General features: G+C 44.1%; 2 protein-coding genes across 2 annotated transcripts in view; one reads left to right on the forward strand and one right to left on the reverse strand.

Annotated features, from left to right (window-relative positions):
• The window catches only part of LOC138755803 (centrosomal protein of 290 kDa-like), a 92,987-nt gene that overhangs the window by 39,292 nt on the left and 27,066 nt on the right, over positions 1 to 26,629 (reverse strand). The gene's annotated exons all lie outside the window — the stretch shown is intronic.
• Positions 1 to 26,629, forward strand: part of LOC138755802 (inositol monophosphatase 2-like) — a 66,455-nt gene that overhangs the window by 15,658 nt on the left and 24,168 nt on the right. The window contains exon 3 of the mRNA XM_069922433.1: positions 19,395 to 19,499. Within this exon, the coding sequence (XP_069778534.1) occupies positions 19,395 to 19,499 (105 nt within the window). The remainder of the gene's footprint in view (positions 1 to 19,394; positions 19,500 to 26,629) is intronic.

Below are 26,629 nucleotides of genomic sequence, written 5' to 3' on the forward strand. Positions count from 1 at the left end.
TGGCTGCAGATTGGAGACAAGAGATGAAAGGTTTATAATGGTTCTTGAGATACTGGAAACAATGGGTGTTATCTCAAAAACATCTGTGTAAACACATTATTACATCCATGTAAAAACATATTATGAACTTCAACCCAGGGCACGAACATCGAGCTCACTGCATTCCACTAATAAGCTTGCTTTTTTTCCCCCTTTCCCCACCCTCCCCCATTTAACTAGTCATTCCAGTTCCTACTTCCTTTTTCTCTCCACCTAGCCTAGACTCCTCCTTCCCCTTCCTGTAGTCCCCTCCCCCTTTTGTTTGGACATCACATATCACGTGACATGAGAGATTTGGAGATATTATCAAATTCAAACATTTTTGCATCAGTTCAGAAGTTCAAACCCTGTGGTGCACACAGGAGTTGGCACCTTGCGAAAGACAGGGTTGAATTACAGAAACCAGAATACAGAAAATAATTGGATTTAAAATGGGAAACCACTTTCTGACTGCTCTTTTGAATATAAAGAGTGCAGCCGCATCATCGTCAAAGAAAACTCCGTGACTCTTAAGAAAACTGCAGAAGAAGAAAATTTGACCTCCTGGAAAAACAGGACTTGTATTAGCCTACTCACAGAAGATACAACATAAGTGGCTTTTAAATAAGTCAACCCACTTCTGAATGTCTCTAAGATAGAGGGTAGTTTCAACGTTTGGAACACAGATTCCAAAAGTCTTCATTCAAGAGAAAAAAATCACTTGTGTGAAGAAATTTTCTCTGAAGGACAACTCATCAAAAGAAATGAGTTTAAAAAGGCCTGAAGATATGATGTTTAAAAACACTTTACAATTATTTCTGAACTGAAAATGTAAGCAAGACCAAAATGATGCTGAAGTTTTAAAAATTAATTAATTGGGATTTGAAAACACACACACACACACACACACACACACTACATTTGCACATAGTGGGGGATTAAATTTAAAGCTAGAGATAAGTAAGAAATTTCATGTTATTATAGATTAAACTATTATTTTGAATTTACGATTGTCCAGTGAATTTTTTCCATTGCTGTTCCTTTGTTTCTTTCTTCTTTGGCTTGGCTTCGCGGACGAAGATTTATGGAGGGGGTAAATGTCCACGTCAGCTGCAGGCTCGTTTGTGGCTGACAAGTCCGATGCAGGACAGGCAGACACGGTTGCAGCGGTTGCAGGGGAAAATTGGTTGGTTGGGGTTGGGTGTTGGGTTTTTCCTCCTTTGCCTTTTGTCAGTGAGGTGGGCTCTGCGGTCTTCTTCAAAGGAGGTTGCTGCCCGCCAAACTGTGAGGCGCCAAGATGCACGGTTTGAGGCAATATCAGCCCACTGGCGGTGGTCAATGTGGCAGGCACCAAGAGATTTCTTTAGGCAGTCCTTGTACCTTTTCTTTGGTGCACCTCTGTCACGGTGGCCAGTGGAGAGCTCGCCATATAACACGATCTTGGGAAGGCAATGGTCCTCCATTCTGGAGACGTGACCCACCCAACGCAGCTGGATCTTCAGCAGCGTGGACTCGATGCTGTCGACCTCTGCCATCTCGAGTACTCCAGGTCCCTTAGTGCCCTGAAGGGCACTATGGCTTCTTGATCTTCTGGACCTCAGGATGCCCACGGTTTGAACTAGAGTCTGTGCAGCTGCCAAAGCTGTGGGAGAGATGGAGGTGAATCCACGGACATAAGTGTCTCTGAAGGGATTCTCTCTGTTTTTCTTTCTCCCATTGTTATGGGCTCTGGACAATGCTCATGGTGACTCTTTGCCTTGTGGCGGATAAAAGCTGAAGTACATGTATATTACATTTTAAATGTATTATGTGTCAATAAAAGGAACCTTTGAAGTCTGAAGGCAGCACACCCTGCACTGCCACGACTGTACCATGTGTTTACTTCTCTGATGGGCTGTAGATTCCTAATTTTTCCTTGTTGCCATTAGCAGCAGATTATATCATCCAACTTGCTTTAAGTGTTGATTAGACATCACATAGGACCTAATCAATAATTCTGGCTTAAGATTGTTGTTTAAAAAAATTCCATACATGTAGTAATCAAAATTGATATACAAGTTCCAAAAAAAAAACAAATTAAAGTTACATACATGATGGTGTTCATCCCTCCCCCAAAACCCCCACCTCCAAATCCTCCTCTCTCAAAATAATTAACATATAAGATGTAATATAGCTATATAAACATTTAACCATATAACAATTACAGTACGGAAACAGGCTATATCGGCCCTTCTAGTCCACACCGATTTAAGTGAACTCCACTCGTACCACCTACTTGCTCCCTGCCCATAACCCTCAAACCCCCTCACATCCATGTACTCATCCAACGTCCTCTCAAATGACAAAACTGACTCTGCCGCAACCACCTCTTCTGGAAGGTCATTCCACTCAGCCACCACTCTCTGAGTGAAGAAACTTTCTCTTATGTTACTTCTAAAGTTTTGCCCCCAACCCTTAACTTATGACCCTTCGTTCCAATCTCTTTTTCCCTCGAGAGGAAGAGCCTATTCACAGCCCTTCAATTTTATGTACCTCTATCAAATCCCCCCCTAAACCTTCTAGACTGCAATGAATAATGTCCCAGTCTACTCAATCTGTATTCTAGATAATGCAATCCAGGCAACATTTTAGTAAATCTTCTCTGCCCCCCTCTCTACCTTCCTATAATTTAGAGATCAGAACTCCACACAATATTCCAAATTTGGCCTCACCGATGCCTTGAACAGTCTCAACATCACCTCCCAGCTCCTATATTCTATGCTTTGATTTATAAAGGCCAGCATACCAAAAGCCTTCTTCACCACCATATCTACATGCGAATCCACTTTCAAAGAACGATGAACCGTTATTCCAAGATCTCTCTGTTCCTCTGCATTCCTCAGTGCCCTCCCCTTCACTGCACGTGTCCTGTTTTAATTATTCTTCCCAAAATAAAGCACCTCACACTTATCTACATTAAACTCCATCTGCCACCTTTCAGCCCACTCTTCTAAGCCGTCCAAATCCTTCTGCAGTCCCTGAAAATCACTATCCACTATCTTCACTATCCACAACTCCCCCTATTTTTGTATCGTTCTCATTTTTACTCACCCAATTTACCACCTCATCATCCAAATCATTAATGTAAATGACGAACAACAAAGGATCCAACACTGATCCCTGAGGCTCACCGCTCGTCACCTGCCTCCATCCTGACAGACAGTTATCCACCATGACTCTCTGGTGTCTATCTTCTAGCCACCGTTGAACTCATCTGACTATCTCAACATTAACACCAAGTGCATGAACCTTCCTTATCAACCTTCCATGTGGAACATTATCGAAAGTCTTACTGAAATCCAAATAGACCACATCTACTGCTCTACCTTGTTAGGTCTGCTTTGTTCATGAATGAGTGAGTCAAACACCAGACTGAGTCGAAATCAAGGTTCTTTGTTCTTTATTGCCGGATTGTAACACTTGCAACTAACAGTGTTAGTTGGAGAAGGCGCATTCTGCCGTTATCAGCAAGTGGTGTTTTTTATATACCTTAGGATACGTACTTAGTAAATTATCATACCATGACATTGTCCAATGAATAAACTGTTGCTATCCCTCTCTGCTAGCCTCCTGCACATCAATTTGTCATCCCCACTCTTATCTTGAGAGTACAAGGTCACAACTGCATCTTGTTACGGCCCAGCACTGGGTGACTCCCTCTACATTCCCAGCTCATGATGTTTTTACCTAACAACCTTCATCAACCTTTCTAGTCACTTGCTCAAAAAATTCAACAAGATTTGTCAAACATGACCTTCCCCTCACAAACCCATGTTGAGTGTCCCTGATCAATCCCTGCCCCTCTAAATATTTATACATACCATCACTAAGAATACTTTCCATTAGCTTACCCACCAACAACGTCAAACTTACTGGCTGATAATTGCTGGGCCTACACCTGGTGCCTTTTTTAAACAGAGGAACCACGTTTACAACACGCCAATCCATGACTATTCACTCTCAGAGCTTCTGCTGTTTCCTCCCGGACTTACCTCAAGGTCCTGGGGAAAATCCCGTCGGGACCTGGAGACTTATCCACCTTTATATACCTCAGAAGTTCTAACACCTACTCTTTCCTAATCCCCATGTTTTCCATAATTACCCCTTTTGCTTTTTATATCCTACATGATTCCATATCCTTTCCCCTATGAATACCGAAAAGAACTCATTCAATATCTCCCCTATCTCATTTGTCTCCTCACACATTCATCTGTTCCAATTCTCTAAAGGACCAATTCTATCCTTCACTCTCCTTTTGCTATTCACATATTTGTAAAAACCACCACCTCGTAATTTATTTTTGCTTTCCTAATTTCCTTCTTAAGCTTCTTTCTACAATCTATGTATCTTTCAAGCATCCAATCCATATCTTGCTTCCTGTATTTAATGATCTTTTATCTCGAACCAGCTTCCTAATCTGTCTTGAAAACCACAGCTCTCTTGAACATCTGGCCCTGCCTTTTCCCCTAACTGGAACATAAAGATTCTGCACCCTCAAAATCTCACCTTTAAATGCCCTCCAATTCTCCTCTACCTCCTTCCCAAAAAACAAATCAGCCCAAACCACTGCCTGCAAATCCCTTCTCATTTCATCAAATCTGGCTTTCCCCCACTCTAAAATCTTCATCGTCAGACCAGACCTATCCCTTTCCATAATTATGTTGAAACTAATAGATCCATGATCACTGGATCCGAAATGCTACCCAACACACACCTCCATCACCTACCCTATTTCATTCCTCAACAGTAGGTTCAACACTGCCCCCTCTCCAGTGGGTACCTCTACATATTGCTGCAAAAAAATATACTGAACACATTTTACAAATTCTAAACTATCTAGCCCTTTCACTGACTGCGTCTCCCAATCTATATTAGGAAAATTAAAATCCCCAACTAACACAACTCTGTGTTTATTGCTCATCTCAGCTATTTCCTTACACATTTGTTCCTCATAAAGAAAAGAAGAAAATTTTTTTTTTTTAGGATTGCACAGAGAGATGTCATTGAGCACAGATATAAGAATTCTTGATTACAATTCAGAGAAGAATCTCTCAAGTCTAGAGGCATAGAGAGAGGACATTATTACAAATTAAATCCCAATATTTGGGCATACGGGTAACAAATTTTTGAAAACAAAGGGTATTTATTTCTCAAACTATATGCAATTTTTTTCCAAACGGATACAACTTTGAATTTCTGCATTTTGCCAATTTTGAATTGGCACAAAAATGTATCAGATTTCCAAGTAACTGCAATACATTTCTTTGCCACCACCAATGCTAATTTAAAAAATTCCAATTGATATATTCATCATTTTAATTTAGGTTTTATACCTTCAATGTTTCCTAATAAAAAAAAATCTGGACTTTGCAAAAAAAAAAACAGTTCCTCTAAATTGTTCCAAAAAATTTTGTAAATCTGCCCAAAAGGGCTTTACATGAGGTAAAGACCAAGTCGTGTGCAAGAAAGTTCTTAAATCTTCACCACACCTAAAACATTGATCCAATAAATCTGATTTCAATCTATTCAACTTCAGTGGTGTGAGATATATAATCGATGCAAAAAATTATTTTGGACTATTCTATATCTTACAATCCCTACATAAATCTGCCCATATTTGCTCATCAATTACAATATTCAGATCTGTTTCCCTCCTCTCCTAACAAGAAGTTCTATTTCAGTACAACTAGGCAACAACATATTTGGTCCTAACTTATCTCTCAAATATGTTCTTAATTGAAAATAGGTGAAAAGGGTATTATGAGTTCTTTCTTTGGCTTGGCTTCGCGGACGAAGATTTATGGAGGGGGTAAATGTCCACGTCAGCTGCAGGCTCGTTTGTGGCTGACAAGTCTGATGCGGGACAGGCAGACACGGTTACAACGGTTGCAGGGGAAAATTGGTTGGTTGGGGTTGGGTGTTGGGTTTTTCCTCCTTTGCCTTTTGTCAGTGTGGTCTTCTTCAAAGGAGGTTGCTGCCCGCTGAACTGTGAGGCGCCAAGATGCACGGTTTGAGGCGATATCAGCCCACTGGCAGTGGTCAATGTGGCAGGAACCAAGAGATTTCTTTAGGCAGTCCTTGTACCTCTTCTTTGGTGCACCTCTGTCACGGTGGCCAGTGGAGAGCTCGCCATATAACACGATCTTGGGAAGGCAATGGTCCTCCATTCTGGAGACGTGACCCACCAGCGCAGGTGGATCTTCAGCAGCGTGGACTCGTTGCTGTCGGCCTCTGCCATCTCGAGTACTTCGACGTTAGGGATGAAAGCGCTCCAATGAATGTTGAGGATGGAGCGGAGACAACGCTGGTGGAAGCGTTCTAGGAGCCGTAGGTGATGCCGGTAGAGGACCCATGATTCGGAGCCGAACAGGAGTGTGGGTATGACAACGGCTCTGAATACGCTTATCTTTGTGAGGTTTTTCAGTTGGTTGTTTTTCCAGATTCTTTTGTGTAGTCTTCCAAAGGCGCTATTTGCTTTGGCGAGTCTGTTGTCTATCTCGTTGTCGATCCTTGCATCTGATGAAATGGTGCAGCCGAGATAGGTAAACTGGTTGACCGTTTTGAGTTTTGTGTGCCCGATGGAGATGTGGGGTGCTGGTAGTCATGGTGGGGAGCTGGCTGATGGAGGACCTCAGTTTTCTTCAGGCTGACTTCCAGGCCAAACATTTTGGCAGTTTCCGCAAAACAGGACGTCAAGCGCTGAAGAGCTGGCTCTGAATGGGCAACTAAAGCGGCATCGTCTGCAAAGAGCAGTTCGTGGACAAGTTTCTCTTGTGTCTTGGTGTGAGCTTGCAGGCGCCTCAGATTGAAGAGACTACCATCCGTGCAGTACCGGATGAGTTGTACCATAACAATTGCTCAAATTACATTAATTGACCACTTTGATAGCAATCTTCAACATTTATAATTCCCTTATGAAACCAAATATTCAAAAATTGATTATCCTTTGAAAAAGATATAAGGGGATTTTGAATCAAAGGCATTTTGAGCGATGTTAATCCTCTTACACCAATCTCATCATTGTTCCAAATATTGATTAAAATTTTTAATAATCAATTCCCACTTGTATATAAATTCTTCTACTTTCCTCTCTATCTGAAAAGGGAAGCAAAAAATCTAACTTGTGCTGCTCGATAGTAATTTTTAAAATGAGGAAGATGTAATCCTCCCAATCGATATTGCCAGGTTAACTTCTCTATAGAAACTCTTGACATTTTATCTTTCCAAAGAAATTTCCTTACATATTTATTCAATTGTTGGGAAAAAAAATTCAGGTACTAAAATAGGTTATGCTTGAAGAAGATATTGTATTCTTTGAAATATATTTATCTTAATATAATTAACCCTTCCTACTAAAGTTATAGGTGAATTAATCCATTTTTAAAAATCTTTCAGTTTTTTAAAGTAATGGTAAATAATTAAATTTATATAAAATTTTCAAATTATTATCTGTACATATGCCCAAATATTTAATACAGTCTTTTGGCCACTTAAATTGAGTATCCCTTTGACATTGAGTATAATCACCTTCTGTTAATGACATAAATTTTATAACCCAATATTCTTACTATATTCTTCCATTTGGACGTGTAATTTATGTAAAGATATCTCGGGTTCAGTTGGTGACTCGAGGCAAGAAACCCACGTAGACTGAAGGCTGCTGTCAACTACAGTCAAGCAACTCTCACCAGACTGCTGGAGACTGGCTCGAGACTAGATCAGGTATCGGAACTGAGATGCAAGAGAGTTCTGGAGGCTTCCTGGTTGTGTCAAAGGTTTGCATCTGGAGTTCGGGTTGCTGATGGCTTGGACTGAAGTCTGAATGACTCTGGAGGCTGCAGGAGTGCTGGCAAAAGCTATGGACATTTAGTGACTCTGGAGAGTCTCTTTTGCTTCCCTTTCTGTAAGGCGCACCGGCCAATTTCTGCTGAAAGCGTATCTTTACCTTATGATAAAGGAAATTTTGTGTAATATAACATTTTCTGTTTTATCACATGACAATAAAACCTTGAATCTCCCTCCTGTCAGTAATTTGGGTCATCTTCTTAGGAAGCTCTTTTTTTAAATTTGTCTATCAGACTTGAGAGAAATCACTAATCCCCTCTGTGAGATACTAAAAAATCTTGTACTGAGTTAAATGAGATCCAAATGCAGCTCTGCATGTAACAATCAACATATACTGTTATATGTGTCAAGACATAGTTTAAAAAATACTTTGCTTTGCATGCTATCCAGGCAAGTCAACTCAGGCCAATAATATAAAAACAACAGTGTGGGTATTAGTCAGATGCAGAGGAAATTCCAAAAATGTAGTGTAGGATAAAAGAAAAGTACGGATAAAAATAGTGCAAGGGCATAATCTTCTGCCAGTGAAAGAGCCATAACCATTTAAAACGTCTTGTAAATGCCTTACCTGAATATTTTTTTGTATTTTTCTTTTTCTTTGGCTTGGCTTCACGGACGAAGATTTATGGAGGGGGTAGAAAGTCCACGTCAGCTGCAGGCTCGTTTGTGGCTGACAAGTCCAATGCGGGACAGGCAGACGGTTGCAGGGGAAAATTGGTTGGTTGGGGTTGGGTGTGGGTTTTTCCTCCTTTGCCTTTTGTCAGTGAGGTGGGCTCTGCGGTCTTCTTCAAAGGAGGTTGCTGCCCGCCAAACTGTGAGGCGCCAAGATGCACGGTTTGAGGCGTTATCAGCCCACTGGCGGTGGTCAATGTGGCAGGCACCAAGAGATTTCTTTAGGCAGTCCTTGTACCTCTTCTTTGGTGCACCTCTGTCACGGTGGCCAGTGGAGAGCTCGCCATATAACACGATCTTGGGAAGGCGATGGTCCTCCATTCTGGAGACGTGACCCACCCAGCGCAGCTGGATCTTCAGCAGCGTGGACTCGATGCTGTCGACCTCTGCCATCTCGAGTACTTCGACGTTAGGGATGAAAGCGCTCCAATGAATGTTGAGGATGGAGCGGAGACAACGCTGGTGGAAGCATTCTAGGAGCCGTAGGTGGTGCCGGTAGAGGACCCATGATTCGGAGCCGAACAGGAGTGTGGGTATGACAACGGCTCTGTATACGCTAATCTTTGTGAGGTTTTTCAGTTGGTTGTATTTTCCAGACTCTTTTGTGTAGTCTTCCAAAGGCGCTATTTGCCTTGGCGAGTCTGTTGTCTATCTCATTGTCGATCCTTGCATCTGATGAAATGGTGTATTTACCTGTTAACTTAAATTATATTTCAGCTTCTACCTTAGATGTGATTATTCTGATCTTGATTTAACATGTGTGTACTGTATTTAAAATGTTAATGACAAACTTTGCTTTTGCTTTAATGTATGCTGTCTTCATGAGAATTCCTTACTGGGATAGATAGCCAATGACGAGAAATTAAATTACACGAGCCACATAAATAATTAAGCATCAAGAGCATGCCAAGGTCTGACTTACTTCCTGATCTTTCAAGGGCTTTTCACCAAGACACGTTGGAAATGTGATGGACCACTCCACCTACTCTCTAGAAGCCCTACCCACTCAGGACAAACAGAATACTTAACAGGAACACCAGCCGTCATGATAAACGTTTGTTACCTCTACAATTGGCACACAGTAGCTGCAGTGCATACCACTTACAAAAGGCACTGTAGTTTCTTGCCTAGGTTGCTACGGCAGAAGCTTCCAAGTCCTACCACCAAGAAGGACAAAGGCAGTAGACTGCCACTACTTGCAGGTTGCCCTTCAAGTCTCACACAATTCTTATTTGGAAATATATCATCAATCCTTTGTAGCTGGGTTCAAATCATTGAACACTGCTAAGCACAACTTGGGATTACCTTTATCTGAAACCATAGAACATTACAGCACAGAAAATAGGCCCTTTAGTCCTTATAGACTGTGCTGATCTATTATTCTACCTAGTCTGACTGACCTATCCCTCCATATTCCTTCCATCCATGTCCCTGTCCAGATTTTTCTTGTTAAAATTGATTTTACCATTTCAGCAGACAGCTTGTTCAATACTCCCACCTCTCTCTGCATGAAGAAATTTTCCCCCTAACCATGTCCCCTTTCACCCTTAAACCATGACCTCTGGTTTGTGTCTCAGTAAAAAATAGTTTATTTGCATTTACTGTATCATTACCCATCATAATTTTGTATACCTCTATCAAATCTCCCCTCATTCATCTATGACAGTCCTGAACTGTCAATCCTTTCCCTCTGTTACGTGTGATCAAATCACATGTAGAGGTTTGGTGGGTTAACAGGGAAACGAGTCCAGACACAAGCTAAATAAAGGATGATCTTTATTGCTCACACGGAGAAATAGTAATGGGGAAGACATAAAACAACACTTGGTACTTTAAACAATGTCGGTAGTCACATTGGATACCGCAATCTCTCTCTCACTCGTGCAGTAATATTCAGAAACTAGCACGCTCTTGCTATACAGGGACTTCAACACATACTTCTCTCTCCCTGTTCCAATGGGGTATGGCTCATTGCTAAGTATTCCAATGCAGTATTACGGTCCAACTCTCAGTGTAGTACACACCTTATCAACGACTCCTCCACCGATGTCCACAGTTTGTAACCTGGCATAAAGCAGCGTTTGTAGTCAGGACCAGGGAGCAAAGAGAATCAGCTGCTGTGGTGGGTTTTTAAAGTGCAGTAAGATGGGGAGTCCGCCAAGGTAATCACTAAAGTGATTTAAAAGGGCCAATGGTCAGGTTAGCACTAATGGAGGGCAGAGTTGCTTGATTGGCAACTTTTGACTAGGTTCCAGATGAAGAGATCATGTCTTCTTTCTTTGGCTTGGCTTCGCGGACGAAGATTTATGGAGGGGGTAAAAAGTCCACGTCAGCTGCAGGCTCGTTTGTGGCTGACAAGTCCGATGCGGGACAGGCAGACACGATTGCAGCGGTTGCAAGGGAAAATTGGTTGGTTGGGGTTGGGTGTTGGGTTTTTCCTCCTTTGCCTTTTGTCAGTGAGGTGGGCTCTGCGGTCTTCTTCAAAGGAGGTTGCTGCCCGCCAAACTGTGAGGCGCCAAGATGCACGGTTTGAGGCGTTATCAGCCCACTGGCGGTGGTCAATGTGGCAGGCACCAAGAGATTTCTTTAGGCAGTCCTTGTACCTTTTCTTTGGTGCACCGCTGTCACGGTGGCCAGTGGAGAGCTCGCCATATAACACGATCTTGGGAAGGCGATGGTCCTCCATTCTGGAGACGTGACCCATCCAGCGCAGCTGGATCTTCAGCAGCGTGGACTCGATGCTGTCGACCTCTGCCATCTCGAGTACTTCGACGTTAGGGGTGTAAGCGCTCCAATGGATGTTGAGGATGGAGCGGAGACAACGCTGGTGGAAGCGTTCTAGGAGCCGTAGGTGGTGCCGGTAGAGGACCCATGATTCGGAGCCGAACAGGAGTGTGGGTATGACAACGGCTCTGTATACGCTTATCTTTGTGAGGTTTTTCAGTTGGTTGTTTTTCCAGACTCTTTTGTGTAGTCTTCCAAAGGCGCTATTTGCCTTGGCGAGTCTGTTGTCTATCTCATTGTCGATCCTTGCATCTGATGAATCAGAGATCATCAGAGAGATCATGTGACCCTCCACAATTCCACTTGGTTTCAGACAGTGGTCATATAACTCTCCACAATCCACATTCCCACCACGTTTCAATGGAGAGACCGTCCGCAATCCACACTACATCCTGTAACTCAGTTCCTGAAGTCTTGGCAATGACCTAGTAAATCTCTGAAATCTTTCAATTTTACTGATATCTTTCCTGTAGTTAAGTGACCATAGCTGTACACAATACTCCAAGTTTGACCATACCAATATTTTAAACAACTTTACCATAACAGACCAACTCCTCAACTTAATACTATGATCAATATCCCAAAAGCTCTCTTTACGACCCTATCTACCTTGTATCCTTTTGCTTTACTGCACTCCTCAGAGCCCTACTGTTTACCATTCATATCTGACCTTGATTTTCCCTTCCAAAATGTAAAACCTCACCCTTGTCTGTATTAAGTTCCACCTGCCACTTTTCAGCCCCTTTTTTCCAGCTGGTCCAGATCCCTGGGCAGAGCTTTGAAAGCCTTCCTTGCTGCCCACAACACCTCCAATTTTTGTGTAATCTGCTGATCCAATTTACCACCTTATCAACAAGATCATTGATAGAGCTGACAAACAATAATGTACCCAGCGCCGATCCTTGACGCACAGCACAAGTCACAGGCCTCGAGTCTGAAAAGCAATCATCCACTACCACTCTCTGGCTTCTCCCATGTAACCAATGTTGAATTCAGTTTACTGTCTTATCATGAATACTATCTGAACCTTTTTGACTAACCTCCCACGCGGGACCTTGTCAAAGACCTTACTAAAGTCTATGTGGAAAACATCCACAGCCTTTCATCAACTTCCCCGGTAACCTCCTTGAAAAACTCTATAAGACTGGCTAAACATGACCTACCACCACAAAGACTGCAGTTGTTCCAGAAGGCTCTTCAGGGAAGAATTATTGTTGGACTTGCCAATGACATCACTTGCTGGAAAAGACTAAATAGACTGGAAGATGAAAAGTTCCTGCTGTAGTGGTCCCTGGATCAATGTGTAGGAATTCCTTCATGATCAGTCTATCATTAACATTTCTTATTAAAATCTGTTTGACTTTTAAGTAGAATTATTTTCATTTGAGATGTTGCTGAATTGAACCATTCAGGTTTGAAAAGGTCCAAGGATCCTATATTGTCATGTAAATAATTCCACAAAATGGATTTTAAGACACAAAAGTGTTGGAGAAACTCACTGTGTCGTGCAGCACTCTTTATGTAGCAACGTTTTTGGCCTGAGCCCTTCGTCAAGGCATGAGCAAAAAACAGACAGGCACCTGATTAAAATTGAGGGGTAGGGCAGAGGGAGGAGCACAGGACCATAGGCAATAGGTCTTAGGTTGGAAGGCAGGGGAGGGGATAGGGGGGGGAGCTTTGAATGGAGAAGAGTGGATGAAAGAAGACCAAGGATAGGCAAAGAGGGAAGCAGGAAAGCGAGAGAGAGACCTAAAGGAAAGCAAATAACTCTATGTTAATTCCACCTGGTTAGAGAGAGTCTAGACAGAATATTAGGAGTTGTTCGTCCAATTTACGTGCCTTTTATTACAAGCCCAAAGGACCCCAAAACCCAGCAGCAATAGATATTCACCAAGACAAATGGTTACTTAAACAAAAGTTGCTTTTAATTATCTTTAAACATGAAAACAGAATCACATTTAACATTACTATTGACTTAACTAACCTAACTTAACCCCCCTTCTAATTCTAAATGCACGTGTATGTCACGTGTGTGTAAGTTCAGAAAAGTTCTTTGGTTCACAATTCAATCTCACTTCTCATTCTTCCAAGTTCACTGGTTGCAGGCAATTCTTAGACTGTGCACAGAATTTAACATTTATGAAGTTCACCAGGCTTTGGTGCTAGAAAGGTAAATGTTTACCGCTCAGTAAGGTTCTTGAGGGGGTTTGCCGAGAGAGATTTGTTGTTCCAGGATTTCCACAACTGAGGTACCACCATTAGTCACCTCAATGTCTCAATGATGAAACTTGCCCCATCAGGGTTCTCCAGATGATAACCTCTTTCTTTCAGGCTACCACAGAGTTCCTTTCTGTTCTTTTTATTCCAAGAGAAACATCAGACAGATAGCACTTCCACCCATCTGCCACTCTGGAGCTTCTGTTTTCAGTTCCAACAAGCTTCTCCTGGCTTGTTACAGCTTTCTGTGTCACACACAGTCCAAGACTCCATTCTGTCTCTCTCTGAGACTCAAAATGCCAGGCAGCATGACCTTCTCTCTCTCACTTGCAAAACCCCTGACCTTCTCCAGCAGACAATAGGAGTTTGTTTTTTTGTTAATCTGTTGTTTTAGGTAAACAATAACCTCTCAATGACCTTTCTGTGGCTTTAAAGACAATAGTCCATTCATTCACTTCAATTAACAGCCACTTGTGAAATCTCCATAGCATTCTCCATAACCTCTGTAAAGTCACTGAATACAAATTCTTCAGTATTTCAAGTAAGATCTGTTTTAAAGTGTGTGTATGTAAACTACTCTAATTTTACCAATTTATCACCCAAATACATTCCCAAATATTCCATCACACTTTGAATTGGCAGTGCATGAAGCGATGGACAGGTATAATTGACATAGTTGGCTTCTGGGAGGTTCCCGCTATTGCAGCAGAAAGAGTGAAGGTGCTTAACAAAACAAACTCATGGTCTGTGCCCAGTCTCTCCAATGTAGAGGAGACAACAATGGGAACACTTGTTGCAAGAGACGACCCCAACAGATTCACAAATGTTCCTTCACCTGGAAGGACTGGGGCCAGTGAGGGAAGAGGTACGGGTGCAAGTGTAGCATTTCCTGCGTTCACAGGGGTAGGTACCGAGAAGGAGATTAATGGGAAGGGATGAGTAAATGAGGGAGTCACGAAGTGAGTGGTCCTCTGCGGAAGGCTGAGAGGGAAGGAGAAGGAAATGGGATCATGTTGTATGTATGTGGCGGAAATTGCAGTGGGTAATGTGCTGGAGGTAGAGGGTTGTAGGTGAGGACAAGGGGTGGAGAGGGCGAGGGCAGATGTGTGGGAAATAGAGGAGATGTGTGTGAAGGCTGAGTTGATGGTGGTCAAGGGGAAGCCACATTTTTTGAAGAATGAAAACATTGTGTATGAGACGGAGATGCAGAAATTGAGAGAAAGGAATAGAATCCCTTGTAAGGACAGGGTGTGAAGAGGTCTAGTCAAGATAATTGTATGAGTTGGATTTGTAGAAATTGTCTGTAGAGTTTGTCTCCCAAGGTGGAGACTGTTGAGTGGGATGGGAAAAGTTTGGTGGGTTCAAAGAGCAATGAATCTGGACACGGGCTGAACACAGGAAGATACTTATTAAAACACACACAAGGGGATCGCAACAAAGGTAACACACACAAGTATTCTCAATCACACAACAGTGTGGCACAGTTGGCGTAGCATTCAATGCAATGCCTTTATGGAGCCAGCGATCGGGCCTCAGGTTCGAATAGTGCTGTCTGTAAGGAATTTATACATTCTCCCCATGTCTGCATGGGTTTTCCCTGGGGGCTCCGGTTTCCTCCCACCATTTGAAACATACTGGGGTGTAGGTTAATTGGGTGTAAATTGGGTGGCATGAACTTGAAGGCCAAAATGGCCTTACTTTGCTGCATGTCTAAATAAATAAATAAAAATTAAAAATAAACAAATACTCACATCAGACTTAATACTACTGATACAACCAAGATCTACAATTCACTACCCACCATTCCTTGTGTAATGTGGGCAAGTCTCTGATGCTATCTACAACTACAACAGTATACAACACCCCGAATCCCTATGTAATGCATTCCTTGCCAGTAACTCCTCCAGTGTTATCCACAGCAGGGTTTGTCTTCAGGCTTATGAGAGATGAGGAAACTTGACATAAAAATATGAAAGATGGGGAAACTAGTACAGACACATGGAGTGATGGATTAAACCAGTATGAACAGGCTAAGCATGGAAATTAGGATGCAGGAAGCAGAATCTGCCTATGTAAGATAAGAACCTTCTAGTCCTTTCGACAGGATCAGTGAGCCCACCGTGTGAATAAGATAAGGAGAGGTAAGGAATAATAGAATGTAGGAAGTTGAGATAGTCTGGATGAGATGAGGGTCTCCTAGCCCTAGACAGAAGTACCAAGTTCTACATATATAATTAGTAAGCCATACACAGATTTATATAGTTAGGCATATTTAATTAGTAAACCTAGACAGGATTAGCGAACTCTGCACATGAAGGGACTGTAGCTCTGAGAGTTGGAAAGGTGTGAATGGGGACAAGGGCAAGGCTGTGAATAAGGACAATGGGGATAATGACATGAGAAGTCACTGACAGGATACCCCCTGGTCCTCCGTCTACTGAATCTGCACGTAGGCAGGAAGGATTTCCTATGCCAAACCCATCCAGGGGGCAGAAGAATGTAAGGGGGAGGGTATTCCTATAGTGAAATTCACTGTATAAAAGTTGGGTGAGCCCCAGTGTATGTGTGTATTCCCAGGGTAAGGGGAAGCACGCAACTTTGCATTGTTGTTATAATAAATGTTCTTTGTTCTCAATTTTTGTCTCGAGCAATTTCTGTTAAGGTATTTCTATTTCTAACAGGCTGAAGAGCAAAAGAGGAAGAGTTATTGCATGAGGTGGACTTAATAGTACAGTAAACTGAAGAGAATAGCCCAATTAATCACTAGGTGATTAAAGGAGCCCAATGATTAGATGGTCCACTAATAGGTGGGCAGAGTCTAACCTTGATTGGCAGGTGATGCGACTTCCCACAAAGTTCCAGACGTAAAGGTCATGTGACCCTCAAAATCCACACTCCCACCAGGTTCCAGATAGAGAGGTCACATGACGGAGATTGAGAAAGAGTAGAGTATTGCCAGAGATGGACCAAGTGAACTTGAGGTGAAATGTAGCAGCAAAGTTGGTGAAGAAGAACAGGCAGGGGACAAAGCATAAAGGTAGCCAGTTAGAGGCTTTGAAATGTGTCCATTTCAACGCCAGGAGTATTAGGAATAAAGGGGATGAATTTAGAGCATGGATCAGTATATGGAACTATAATGTTGTGGCCGTAATTGAAACTTGGCTGGAGAAAGGGCAAGATTGGCTGATGCAGATACCTGGGTTTAGATGTTTTAAAAAGAATAGGATGGAAGGTAGAAAATGGTGGTGGGGGGGAGGAGTAGCATGGTCAGGGATAGTAACATAGCTATAGAAAGGGAGGATGCTGCAGATGGAGTGTCCACTGAGTCGATGTGGGTGGAAGATTTTGGAATGGTGCAGGAAAGAGAGGGTTGTAGTTATGGATGATTTCAACTCCCTAATATTGACTGTGACCTACTGATAGATGGGGCTGAATTTGTCAGGTGTGTATAAGAAGGTTTCCTGACACAGTATGTGGACCGGCTGACTAGAGGAGAGGCCATATTGGATTTGGTTCTGATCAGGTGGCAGACCTCTCGGTGGGGGAAGCATTTTGGTGAGAGTGACCACAACTCCCTTAGCTTCAATATAGTTATGGAGAAGGATATAAACCATCAAACTGGTAAAGTGCTTAACTGGGGAAGGGATAATTATGAAGGGATGTGGCTGGGACTAGCAAGAATAAATTGGAAACATGTTTAAGGGTGAGAGCACAGAAGTAACATGGAGGAAGTTTAGGGACCACATGAGCAGGATTCAAGATAGGTTTGTAACACTGTGACAAGGAAAAGATGGTAAGAAAAGGGAACCGTGGCGACAAAACAGGTCAGGCAACAAGTCAAGAGGAAGAAGGAAGCAGGAAACAGGAAGGATCATGAGAAGTATATGGTAGTCAAGAAGGAGCTTAAAAAAGGACTTAGGAGCACTCAAAGGTGGTAATGAGAAGGCCTTGGCAAGTAGAATTAAGGAGAGCCCCAAGGAGTTCTATGAGTATGCGAAGAACAGGAGGATGATGAGAATGAAGGTGGGGCCACTAAAGGATAAGGGAGTGGTGGAGGAGGTTGGGAATGTCCTAAATGAATACTTTGTATCAGTATTCATAAGAGAAAAGGACCTTGATCATGGTGAAGTTGAAATTGAACAGGCCTGTGTGCTGGACAAGGTAGAGATTAAGGAAGGACAAAAATTAAATCATAAAAACATCAAGATTGATAAGTCCCCGGGGCCAGTCAGGGTGCTGTGGGAAGTGAGAGAAGAAATAGCTGGGGCAGTAGCTATGATCTTTGAATCTTCCTTGGCTGCAGGGCAGATGCTGGAGGATTGGAGAATGGCAAATATAGTTCCCTTGTTTAGAAAAGGTAATAGGGAGAATCCTAGGAATTATAGACTGGTGAGTCTTACATCAGTGGTGTGTAAATTTATGGAGAGGATTGTTAAGGATAGGATCTATGAGCATTTGGAGAAGTACAGTCTACTCAAATATAGTCAGCATGTCTTTGTGAAGGGAAGGTCGTGCCTCGAGAGCCTAATTGAGTTTTTTGAAGAGGTTACAAACAAAATTGATGAGGGGAGGGCAATAAATGTGGTCTACATGGATTTTAGCAAGGCATTTGACAAGGTCCACCACAAGTGACACATCCAAAAAGTCATGAGACATGGGATCTGTGGAAATGCAGCTGTATGGAAAAAAAAATTGGCTTGTAGGAAAAAAGGAGAGAGTAGTAGTGGAAGGAAAGTATTCTACCTGGAGGTCGGTGACTAGTGGAGAGCTGCAGGAATCTGTTCTGGGACCCTTGTGTCTTTGTGGTTTTTATAAATGACCTGGATGAAGTCGTCACACCGGTGGATAGAATAGTTAAGAAGGCCAATGGGATGCTGGGATTCATTAATAGGATTGAATTCAGTAGAGAGGTCATGTTACAACTTACCAGTCTTTGGTAAGTATTGTGTTCAGTTCTGGTCACCTCATTATAGGAAGGGTATGGAAGCTATGGAGGGGGTGCAGAGGAGATTTACCAGGATGATTCCTGGATTGAAAAACAAGTCTTATGAGGCAAGGTTAGCAGAGCTGGGACTTTTCTCCGTGGAGTGTAGAAGGATGAGAGTGTAGAAGGATGAGAGTGTAGAAGGATGAGAGGTCAACAAGATTATGATAGATAGGGTGGACAGCCAGCACCTGTTTCCAAACACCAGAGGATATATGTACAAAGTTAAGGGAGGAAAATTTAGGGGAGGAATCAGGGGTAGTTGTTTAGTTTTAAACAGAGAGTTGTGGGTGTCTGGAATGCATTGCTGGGGATGGTGGTGGAAGCTGAAACATTGGGAGCATTTAAGAGTCTCTAAGGCAGACATATGGATGAAAGTAAAATAGAGGGTTATGGGGTAGGGGGGTTTTATTTTTTTTTGGAAGGGGTACATGGGTCGGCATAGCATCAAGGGCCAAATGGTCTGTGCTGTATGTTCAAAGTTGACAAGCAGCACCAATATAGTCATCAATACAGTGGTGGAAGAGTTGAGGATGCTTTTCCGTATAGTCTTGTAGCCTGGATTGCAATACATTTTTCACGTTGTAGGTGGTGGAAATTGCAGAGGATAATATCTTGGATGTGGAGGCTGGTGGGGTGGTAGATGAGAACAAGTTGAATCCTGTCCTTGTTGCATCTAGGAGCAAAGCGAACTCCTTCAGATACCTTCCTCAGATGCTCCCATAACCTCCATAGCCGTAACCATACTCATTATCTTTAATGCAAGATACATTATGTAGCAGGATGGATGTACATGATTGATTTTCTTTTAACTGAATCTAGATTATTATTACAGGTTCATTGCAGAAGAATCAGTTGCAGCTGGTGAGAAATGCATTCTGACTGATGATCCCACCTGGATAATAGACCCCATCGATGGAACATGCAACTTTGTGCATCGGTATAAGCTTGAATTCCATTCGTTTATTTTCAGCTTTTTCTCCTTAAAGAAACACTCAATCTTCATACAAAACTGGATTGTATATTTGTGCTTAAGTTTAACACAATAACAGGAGTCCAATGCCTAAAAAAAATGTAATTTTATATGAGCTTGTGCATTAAATTCTACTTCTGAAATTCATTTCGACTAAAACTCAATTTCAAAAGCAGAGGAGTACAATGCACATCATGTTTTGAATTTTTTTAATGTAATAATTCTGCTAAAAACTTTTATGCCATTGGTGCTCTGTGATTAGTAAGGGATTGCTTATGTGAGTAGACAAACTAAGTTTGTAAATCAGTGTTTTAATCGTACTTCATTGACTCATTCTGTGCACAGTTTCATTACTCCAAAGGAAATGGGCAAATGACCAATTTTTTTCAAGGAAAATATTTTAGTAATAATTTGGTCTAGAGCAATGGTTATCAACCTTTTCTCTCCCACTCACATACCACCTTAAGTTTTCTTCTTTGGCTTGGCTTCGCGGACGAAGATTTATGGAGGGGGTAAAAAGTCCACGTCAGCTGCAGGCTCGTTTGTGGCTGACCAGTCCGATGCGGGACAGGCAGACACGATTGCAGCGGTTGCAAGGGAAAATTGGTTGGTTGGGGTTGGGTGTTGGGTTTTTCCTCCTTTGCCTTTTGTCAGTGAGGTGGGCTCTGCGGTCTTCTTCAAAGGAGGCTGCTGCCCGCCAAACTGTGAGGCGCCAAGATGCACGGTTTGAGGCGTTATCAGCCCACTGGCGGTGGTCAATGTGGCAGGCACCAAGAGATTTCTTTAGGCAGTCCTTGTACCTTTTCTTTGGTGCACCTCTGTCACGGTGGCCAGTGGAGAGCTCGCCATATAATACGATCTTGGGAAGGCGATGGTCCTCCATTCTGGAGACGTGACCCATCCAGCGCAGCTGGATCTTCAGCAGCGTGGACTCGATGCTGTCGACCTCTGCCATCTCGAGTACCTCGACGTTAGGGGTGTGAGCGCTCCAATGGATGTTGAGGATGGAGCGGAGACAACGCTGGTGGAAGCGTTCTAGGAGCCGTAGGTGGTGCCGGTAGAGGACCCATGATTCGGAGCCGAACAGGAGTGTGGGTATGACAACGGCTCTGTATACGCTTATCTTTGTGAGGTTTTTCAGTTGGTTGTTTTTCCAGACTCTTTTGTGTAGTCTTCCAAAGGCGCTATTTGCCTTGGCGAGTCTGTTGTCTATCTCATTGTCGATCCTTGCATCTGATGAAATGGTGCAGCCGAGGTAGGTAAACTGGTTGACCGTTTTGAGTTTTGTGTGCCCGATGGAGATGTGGGGGGGCTGGTAGTCATGGTGGGGAGCTGGCTGATGGAGGACCTCAGTTTTCTTCAGGCTGACTTCCAGGCCAAACATTTTGGCAGTTTCCGCAAAGCAGGACGTCAAGCGCTGAAGAGCTGGCTCTGAATGGGCAACTAAAGCGGCATCATCTGCAAAGAGTAGTTCACGGACAAGTTTCTCTTGTGTCTTGGTGCGAGCTTGCAGGCGCCTCAGATTGAAGAGACTGCCATCCGTGCGGTACCGGATGTAAACAGCGTCTTCATTGTTGGGGTCTTTCATGGCTTGGTTCAGCATCATGCTGAAGAAGATTGAAAAGAGGGTTGGTGCGAGAACACAGCCTTGCTTCACGCCATTGTTAATGGAGAAGGGTTCAGAGAGCTCATTGCTGTGTCTGACCCGACCTTGTTGGTTTTCTTGCAGTTGGATAATCATGTTGAGGAACTTTGGGGGACATCCGATGCGCTCTAGTATTTGCCAAAGCCCTTTCCTGCTCACGGTGTCGAAGGCTTTGGTGAGGTCAACAAAGGTGATGTAGAGTCCTTTGTTTTGTTCTCTGCACTTTTCTTGGAGCTGTCTGAGGGCAAAGACCATGTCAGTGGTTCCTCTGTTTGCGCGAAAGCCGCACTGTGATTCTGGGAGAATATTCTCAGCGACACTAGGTATTATTCTATTTAGTAGAATCCTAGCGAAGATTTTGCCTGCAATGGAGAGCAACGTGATTCCCCTGTAGTTTGAGCAGTCTGATTTCTCGCCTTTGTTTTTGTACAGGGTGATGATGGTGGCATCACGAAGATCCTGAGGCAGTTTACCTTGGTCCCAACAAAGCTTGAAAAACTCATGCAGTTTGGCATGCAGAGTTTTGCCGCCAGCCTTCCAGACTTCTGGGGGGATTCCATCCATACCTGCTGCTTTGCCACTTTTCAGCGGCCCCAGTCCAGGCACAGGGAGAGCAGCAGCGGCCCCGGCCCCGGTCCGGGCGAAGGGTAGACGGCGGCGGCCCCGATCCGGGCAGGAGCAAGGGGGAGACGGCGGCCCCAGTCCGGGCACAGGGAGAGCAGCAGTGGCCCCGGCCCCGGTCCGGGCGAAGGGTAGACGGCGGCGGCCCCGATACGGGCAGGAGCAAGGGGGAGACGGCGGCCCCAGTCCGGGCACAGGGAGAGCAGCAGCGGCCCCGGCCCCGGTCCGGGCGAAGGGTAGACGGCGGCGGCCACGATACGGGCAGGAGCAAGGGGGAGACGGCGGCCCCGGCCTCGGTCGAGTGAGGCAGGCGGAGGCCCCGGTCCGGGCAGGGAGTGGGAGGCGGCGGCCCCAGTCCAGGCACAGGGAGAGCAGCAGCGGCCCCGGCCCCGGTCCGGGCGAAGGGTAGACGGCGGCGGCCCCGATACGGGCAGGAGCAAGGGGGAGACGGCGGCCCCGGACTCGGTCGAGTGAGGCAGGCGGAGGCCCCGGTCCGGGCAGGGAGTGGGAGGCGGTGGCCCCAGTCCAGGCACAGGGTGAACTGCGGCGGCCTCGGCCCCGGTCCGGGCAGTATGGACCGACCTAGGAGGGGAGGCAGGCCCCTCCAGCCCGGGTAAGAAACCTGCATAGGAGAAGGCCACTCCGATATAAAACCTACGACCCAAGGACCTCGCTGCCACGTCCCAGCTTGCTTGGCCACGGCACACGAACCATGGGTGTAAAGGGTGGGGCCAGTACTGCGCGCACTGCACTCCACCTAAAAGCTCCTTTGCGCAGGCCCGAGGACAGGTCCACGTCCTCCCCCTCCACGTCCTCCCCCTCCACGTCCTCCCCCTCCACGTCCTCCCCCTCCACGTCCTCCCCCTCAAAAGATGCTCACAAACTCAAGCTAGCATGCTGGAACATCAGAACCATGCTAGACAAGACTGACAGCCACCGACCTGAACGTCGGTCTGCCCTCATTGCACATGAACTCCTCAGACTTGACATCGACATAGCCGCTCTCAGTGAAGTCCGCCTGGCAGATGTAGGCAGCCTCCAAGAACGCGGCGCGGGCTACACACTCTACTGGTCTGGCAAGCCTTCGGATGAACGACGCCTATCTGGTGTAGGCTTCATGGTCAAGAGCTTCATTGCCTCCAAACTCGAAAACCTTCCGACAGGCCTCTCGGACCGAATCATGTCCATGCGACTCCCACTTCAAAACAAGCATCACATCACCCTCATCAGTGTCTATGCTCCAACCCTCCAGGCGGAACCAGCAGAAAAGAACAAGTTCTACACCGACCTGCGCGACCTCATCCAACGTACCCCTACAGCCGACAAGGTTGTCATCCTGGGCGACTTCAACGCTCGTGTCGGCAAAGACTCAGAAACCTGGCCAGGAATCCTGGGCAAGCATGGCGTCGGCAAGTGCAACGACAATGGGCGCCTCCTGTTGGAGCTCTGCGCAGAACAGCGGCTTGTCATTACAAACACCCTTTTTCAGCAGAGGGACAGCCTTAAGACCACCTGGATGCATCCCCGATCCAAACACTGGCACCTCCTGGACTACATCCTGGTGCGAGAAAGTGACAAACGAGATGTGCTCCACACCAGGGTCATGCCTAGCGCGGAATGCCACACTGACCACCGGCTGGTTCGCTGCAAGCTCAACCTTCACTTCAAGCCAAAGCCCAGGAACAATAAAGCCCCCAGAAAGAGGTTCAAATGTTGGAAAAACCACCTTAAGTAGTTCCTTACTAATCACAGAGCACCTATAGCATAGGGATTACTTAAAGTCGTTGTATGTGAGTGGGGAAAAAAAGTTTGAAAACCACTGCGCTAAAGTCCAGAAGTGCCTAGCTACATTATCAGATATAGAAAGTTTAAGAAACCAACTAAAAGATTTTATTTGTGGACAAAATGGATTATTTAATTTATCATTGAGAAAGGCACAGAAAATAAACCCACACTTGGTGATTCATTTAAAGGAAAGATCCGGCTAACCAACTTGATTTGAAATATTTGTGGAGAAAATAGGGGACTAAGGAGAAGCATATTTTAATGCAGATTTCTTAGATTTTCAGCAGATTATGGTAATTTGGGGAATAAAACTCCAAAGGATCCAGGGAAAGTAGAATCACAAAATTAGAATTGTTGCACCACAGGAGGTCATTTCGCTTATTGAGTCCATGCAGCTCTGAACAGAATCAAATCCATATGCAGATTTACCAGAGACTTATTCAGGGTAGACATCACAGGTCCTCCCTCTCTTTCCATGTACAACAAATCCACGCTCTCCCTCTCTTTCTTCCTGGATTTCCCCTCATTGCCCTAGAAGCAGAGATTTCCAGACCTTCGTCCCCCTCTGCCCTTCCCACCCCGTTTATTCCTCCTCCACCACCCTCTCCTCCAATGCATTTGGTATCTTTTGTATTATCTGGCCAAAGATTTAAACCTGATAGATCTGATGCAAATCTGCACAGTAGGTTCTGTTGGGCAGGTCCCTTGCTCTTTGTGGTAATGCCATCACTGATTCAGCATTCTCAATTGAGATTTTTTCAAGAAACCCAAAAACCTACAAGGTAGTGATTGTGAGATTGTAGGAAAGTATCAATGAGCTGATTAAGTGGGCAGGAAAGTAGGACATAGCATTCAATTCAGAGAAGTAATGCATTTGGGGACGACAAATAAATCCAAGGAAAATATAATACATAGTGTGGTTCTGAAAAGTATAGAGGAGCAGTAGGACCTTGGTATGAATGGCCATTTCTGAGCATAGAAGTAGCAAGGCAAGGTACTCAAAAAGGCATATGAGATGCCTGTGTTCATAGACCCAGCCTTAAAATATTTTGAAAACAGAGAAACCATGCTATAACGATTTAATTCACGAGTTGGGCTACAGCTGGAGTTGTGTGTGCTGTCCTGCTCACCATGCTACAGGAAGGATGTGATGGAACTGGAAGAGGGACCTCGACACTAATAGAACAGTGTACTTGCAGAGAGGGAATGGCTGAGTAGGGTTGTTTTCAATGGAGCATAGGCTTAAATAGATGGAACAGGAAGCAACTTAGCAGAGAGCCCGATAACGAGGGGCCGTGAGCATAAGCAGTGCTTGAAATTTTATTTTTAGTTCTGTTTGGCAATTTTGGGACAATTGATTAACGGCTACACTGAAAAATGTTCAGTTCGTAAAGATGCCATTTGAAATAACTAAATCAGAGCATTGTTCATTCGGCTACACTGAAAAATGTTCATTCTCTAAGCCCCATGGTGAAGGTGCTTTGTGGTTTGGAACCTAATTGCCCTGTTTTAAAGAATGCATGCCTTTGATCTGTACCACATTTCAGAAACTCTGATGAAGGATGATCTGAAAGCTCCTTTTAAAGAGGTGGCAATTTTTCATCATTTATGCTTGAGTTTTACTCATTCTTAGGTCAAAAACAAGCTTTGCAATCTGCCAGGGAATATACTTTACTCCCATCAATTGCAATGTCTCATTAATTTTCTTTTACCATGGGTGTAGGTACCTGGTTGAATGCTGGCTCCCAGCCTGAAATCCCCCTGGCTGAACAACTTTGGCAAATCTTTGTTTTCTTTCTTGTAGGTTGCATAATTTTTTTATGCCTTCTTTCCACCCTCACCCTGATATTTTACCTAGTTCTATGTCACTGACCAGCTCACACCAAGACAAACAGCAGTTTGTCCATGTGATTTGCTGCATGGAAGATTCTTCAAGCACTGGGGTGGGACTGAACCTTTTAGGAGGGAATGAGGTTAGTGTAGAAAAGTAATGCAGAGTTAAAAGAGAGTGTGACCTGATCCTGCATCTGTTTTGTATGTCTACATGATTGTCATTTGTAGATGTTTGGTGAGAGGGGATAGATTTAGAAGGGACTTGAGAAGCAGCTTCTCACACAGACGGAGGTGGATTTAGACATTGAGCTGCCATGAAAAGTGATAAAGGCAGATACAGTTTTAACATTTAAAAGTCAGGGATAGGGACTGTTTGTAGGGTATGGGCCAAATGTAGGCAAATGGTACTTGCTTGTGGAGACCACTTTGATAGCATGGACAAAATGGGTTAGAAGATTCTGACTCAATTTTTTTTGAGGGGGGAGGGTTAAACAGAAACTTACAAAACCCAAGTGTAGGGTCAGTAGCCCTTTCAAATTGCCATGTAAAATGGGGTTAATTGGGCAATTTGTCTAGTTAGCACCCCAGTTATGCGGCAGTTAGAAAGGGTCTGACCCGGTCAAACCCATTGGAATCCAACCGGGTCCCTGAGCCACTTCAGAGGTAGTCAGGGAACCAGTTAAACTTACCTATGTCACATCCACAGGCGATTTGAAAATGAAAATGGCTGACCCATCAGTGTGTATGCATCATCGGGCAGCCAGCATCCAAACATCTGGTGAGTACATCATTGCGTGGGCGGGATCCCCCCCTTAAATCGTTGGATTGGTGATTTAATGGGTAGATCCCCCTGCAATTTAAAAGATGCTTCCAGCACCTTTGCCCCAGTAATTGTACCTGGGTCCTAGGAGGGCTACCCAGGTGCTGCAGTTTAAAAGAGGCTAGTGGGAGAAGTTGTAGGAAAATTGGTGACAGAAAGATATCTTAATGGGAGAACATTGGGAATCTGAAGATTAGTACTTGTTTGCAAGTTGAGACAAAGCAGAAACTTGCAGCACCTTTCCATGTACTTGGGTGAGCACTTAATGCAGAAGACTCTCCAAGTGGGTAGAAAGATTATAGGAGAGGTGGATAATGGATGAGGTTGTATAGCTGTTTTTTTTTAAAACTTTTGGCTAACATAAACATTGGGCTAAAATGGTTTCTGAATTCC

Source organism: Narcine bancroftii, chromosome 2 (assembly GCF_036971445.1).
Source record: "Narcine bancroftii isolate sNarBan1 chromosome 2, sNarBan1.hap1, whole genome shotgun sequence".
Lineage (NCBI taxonomy): Eukaryota > Metazoa > Chordata > Chondrichthyes > Torpediniformes > Narcinidae > Narcine > Narcine bancroftii.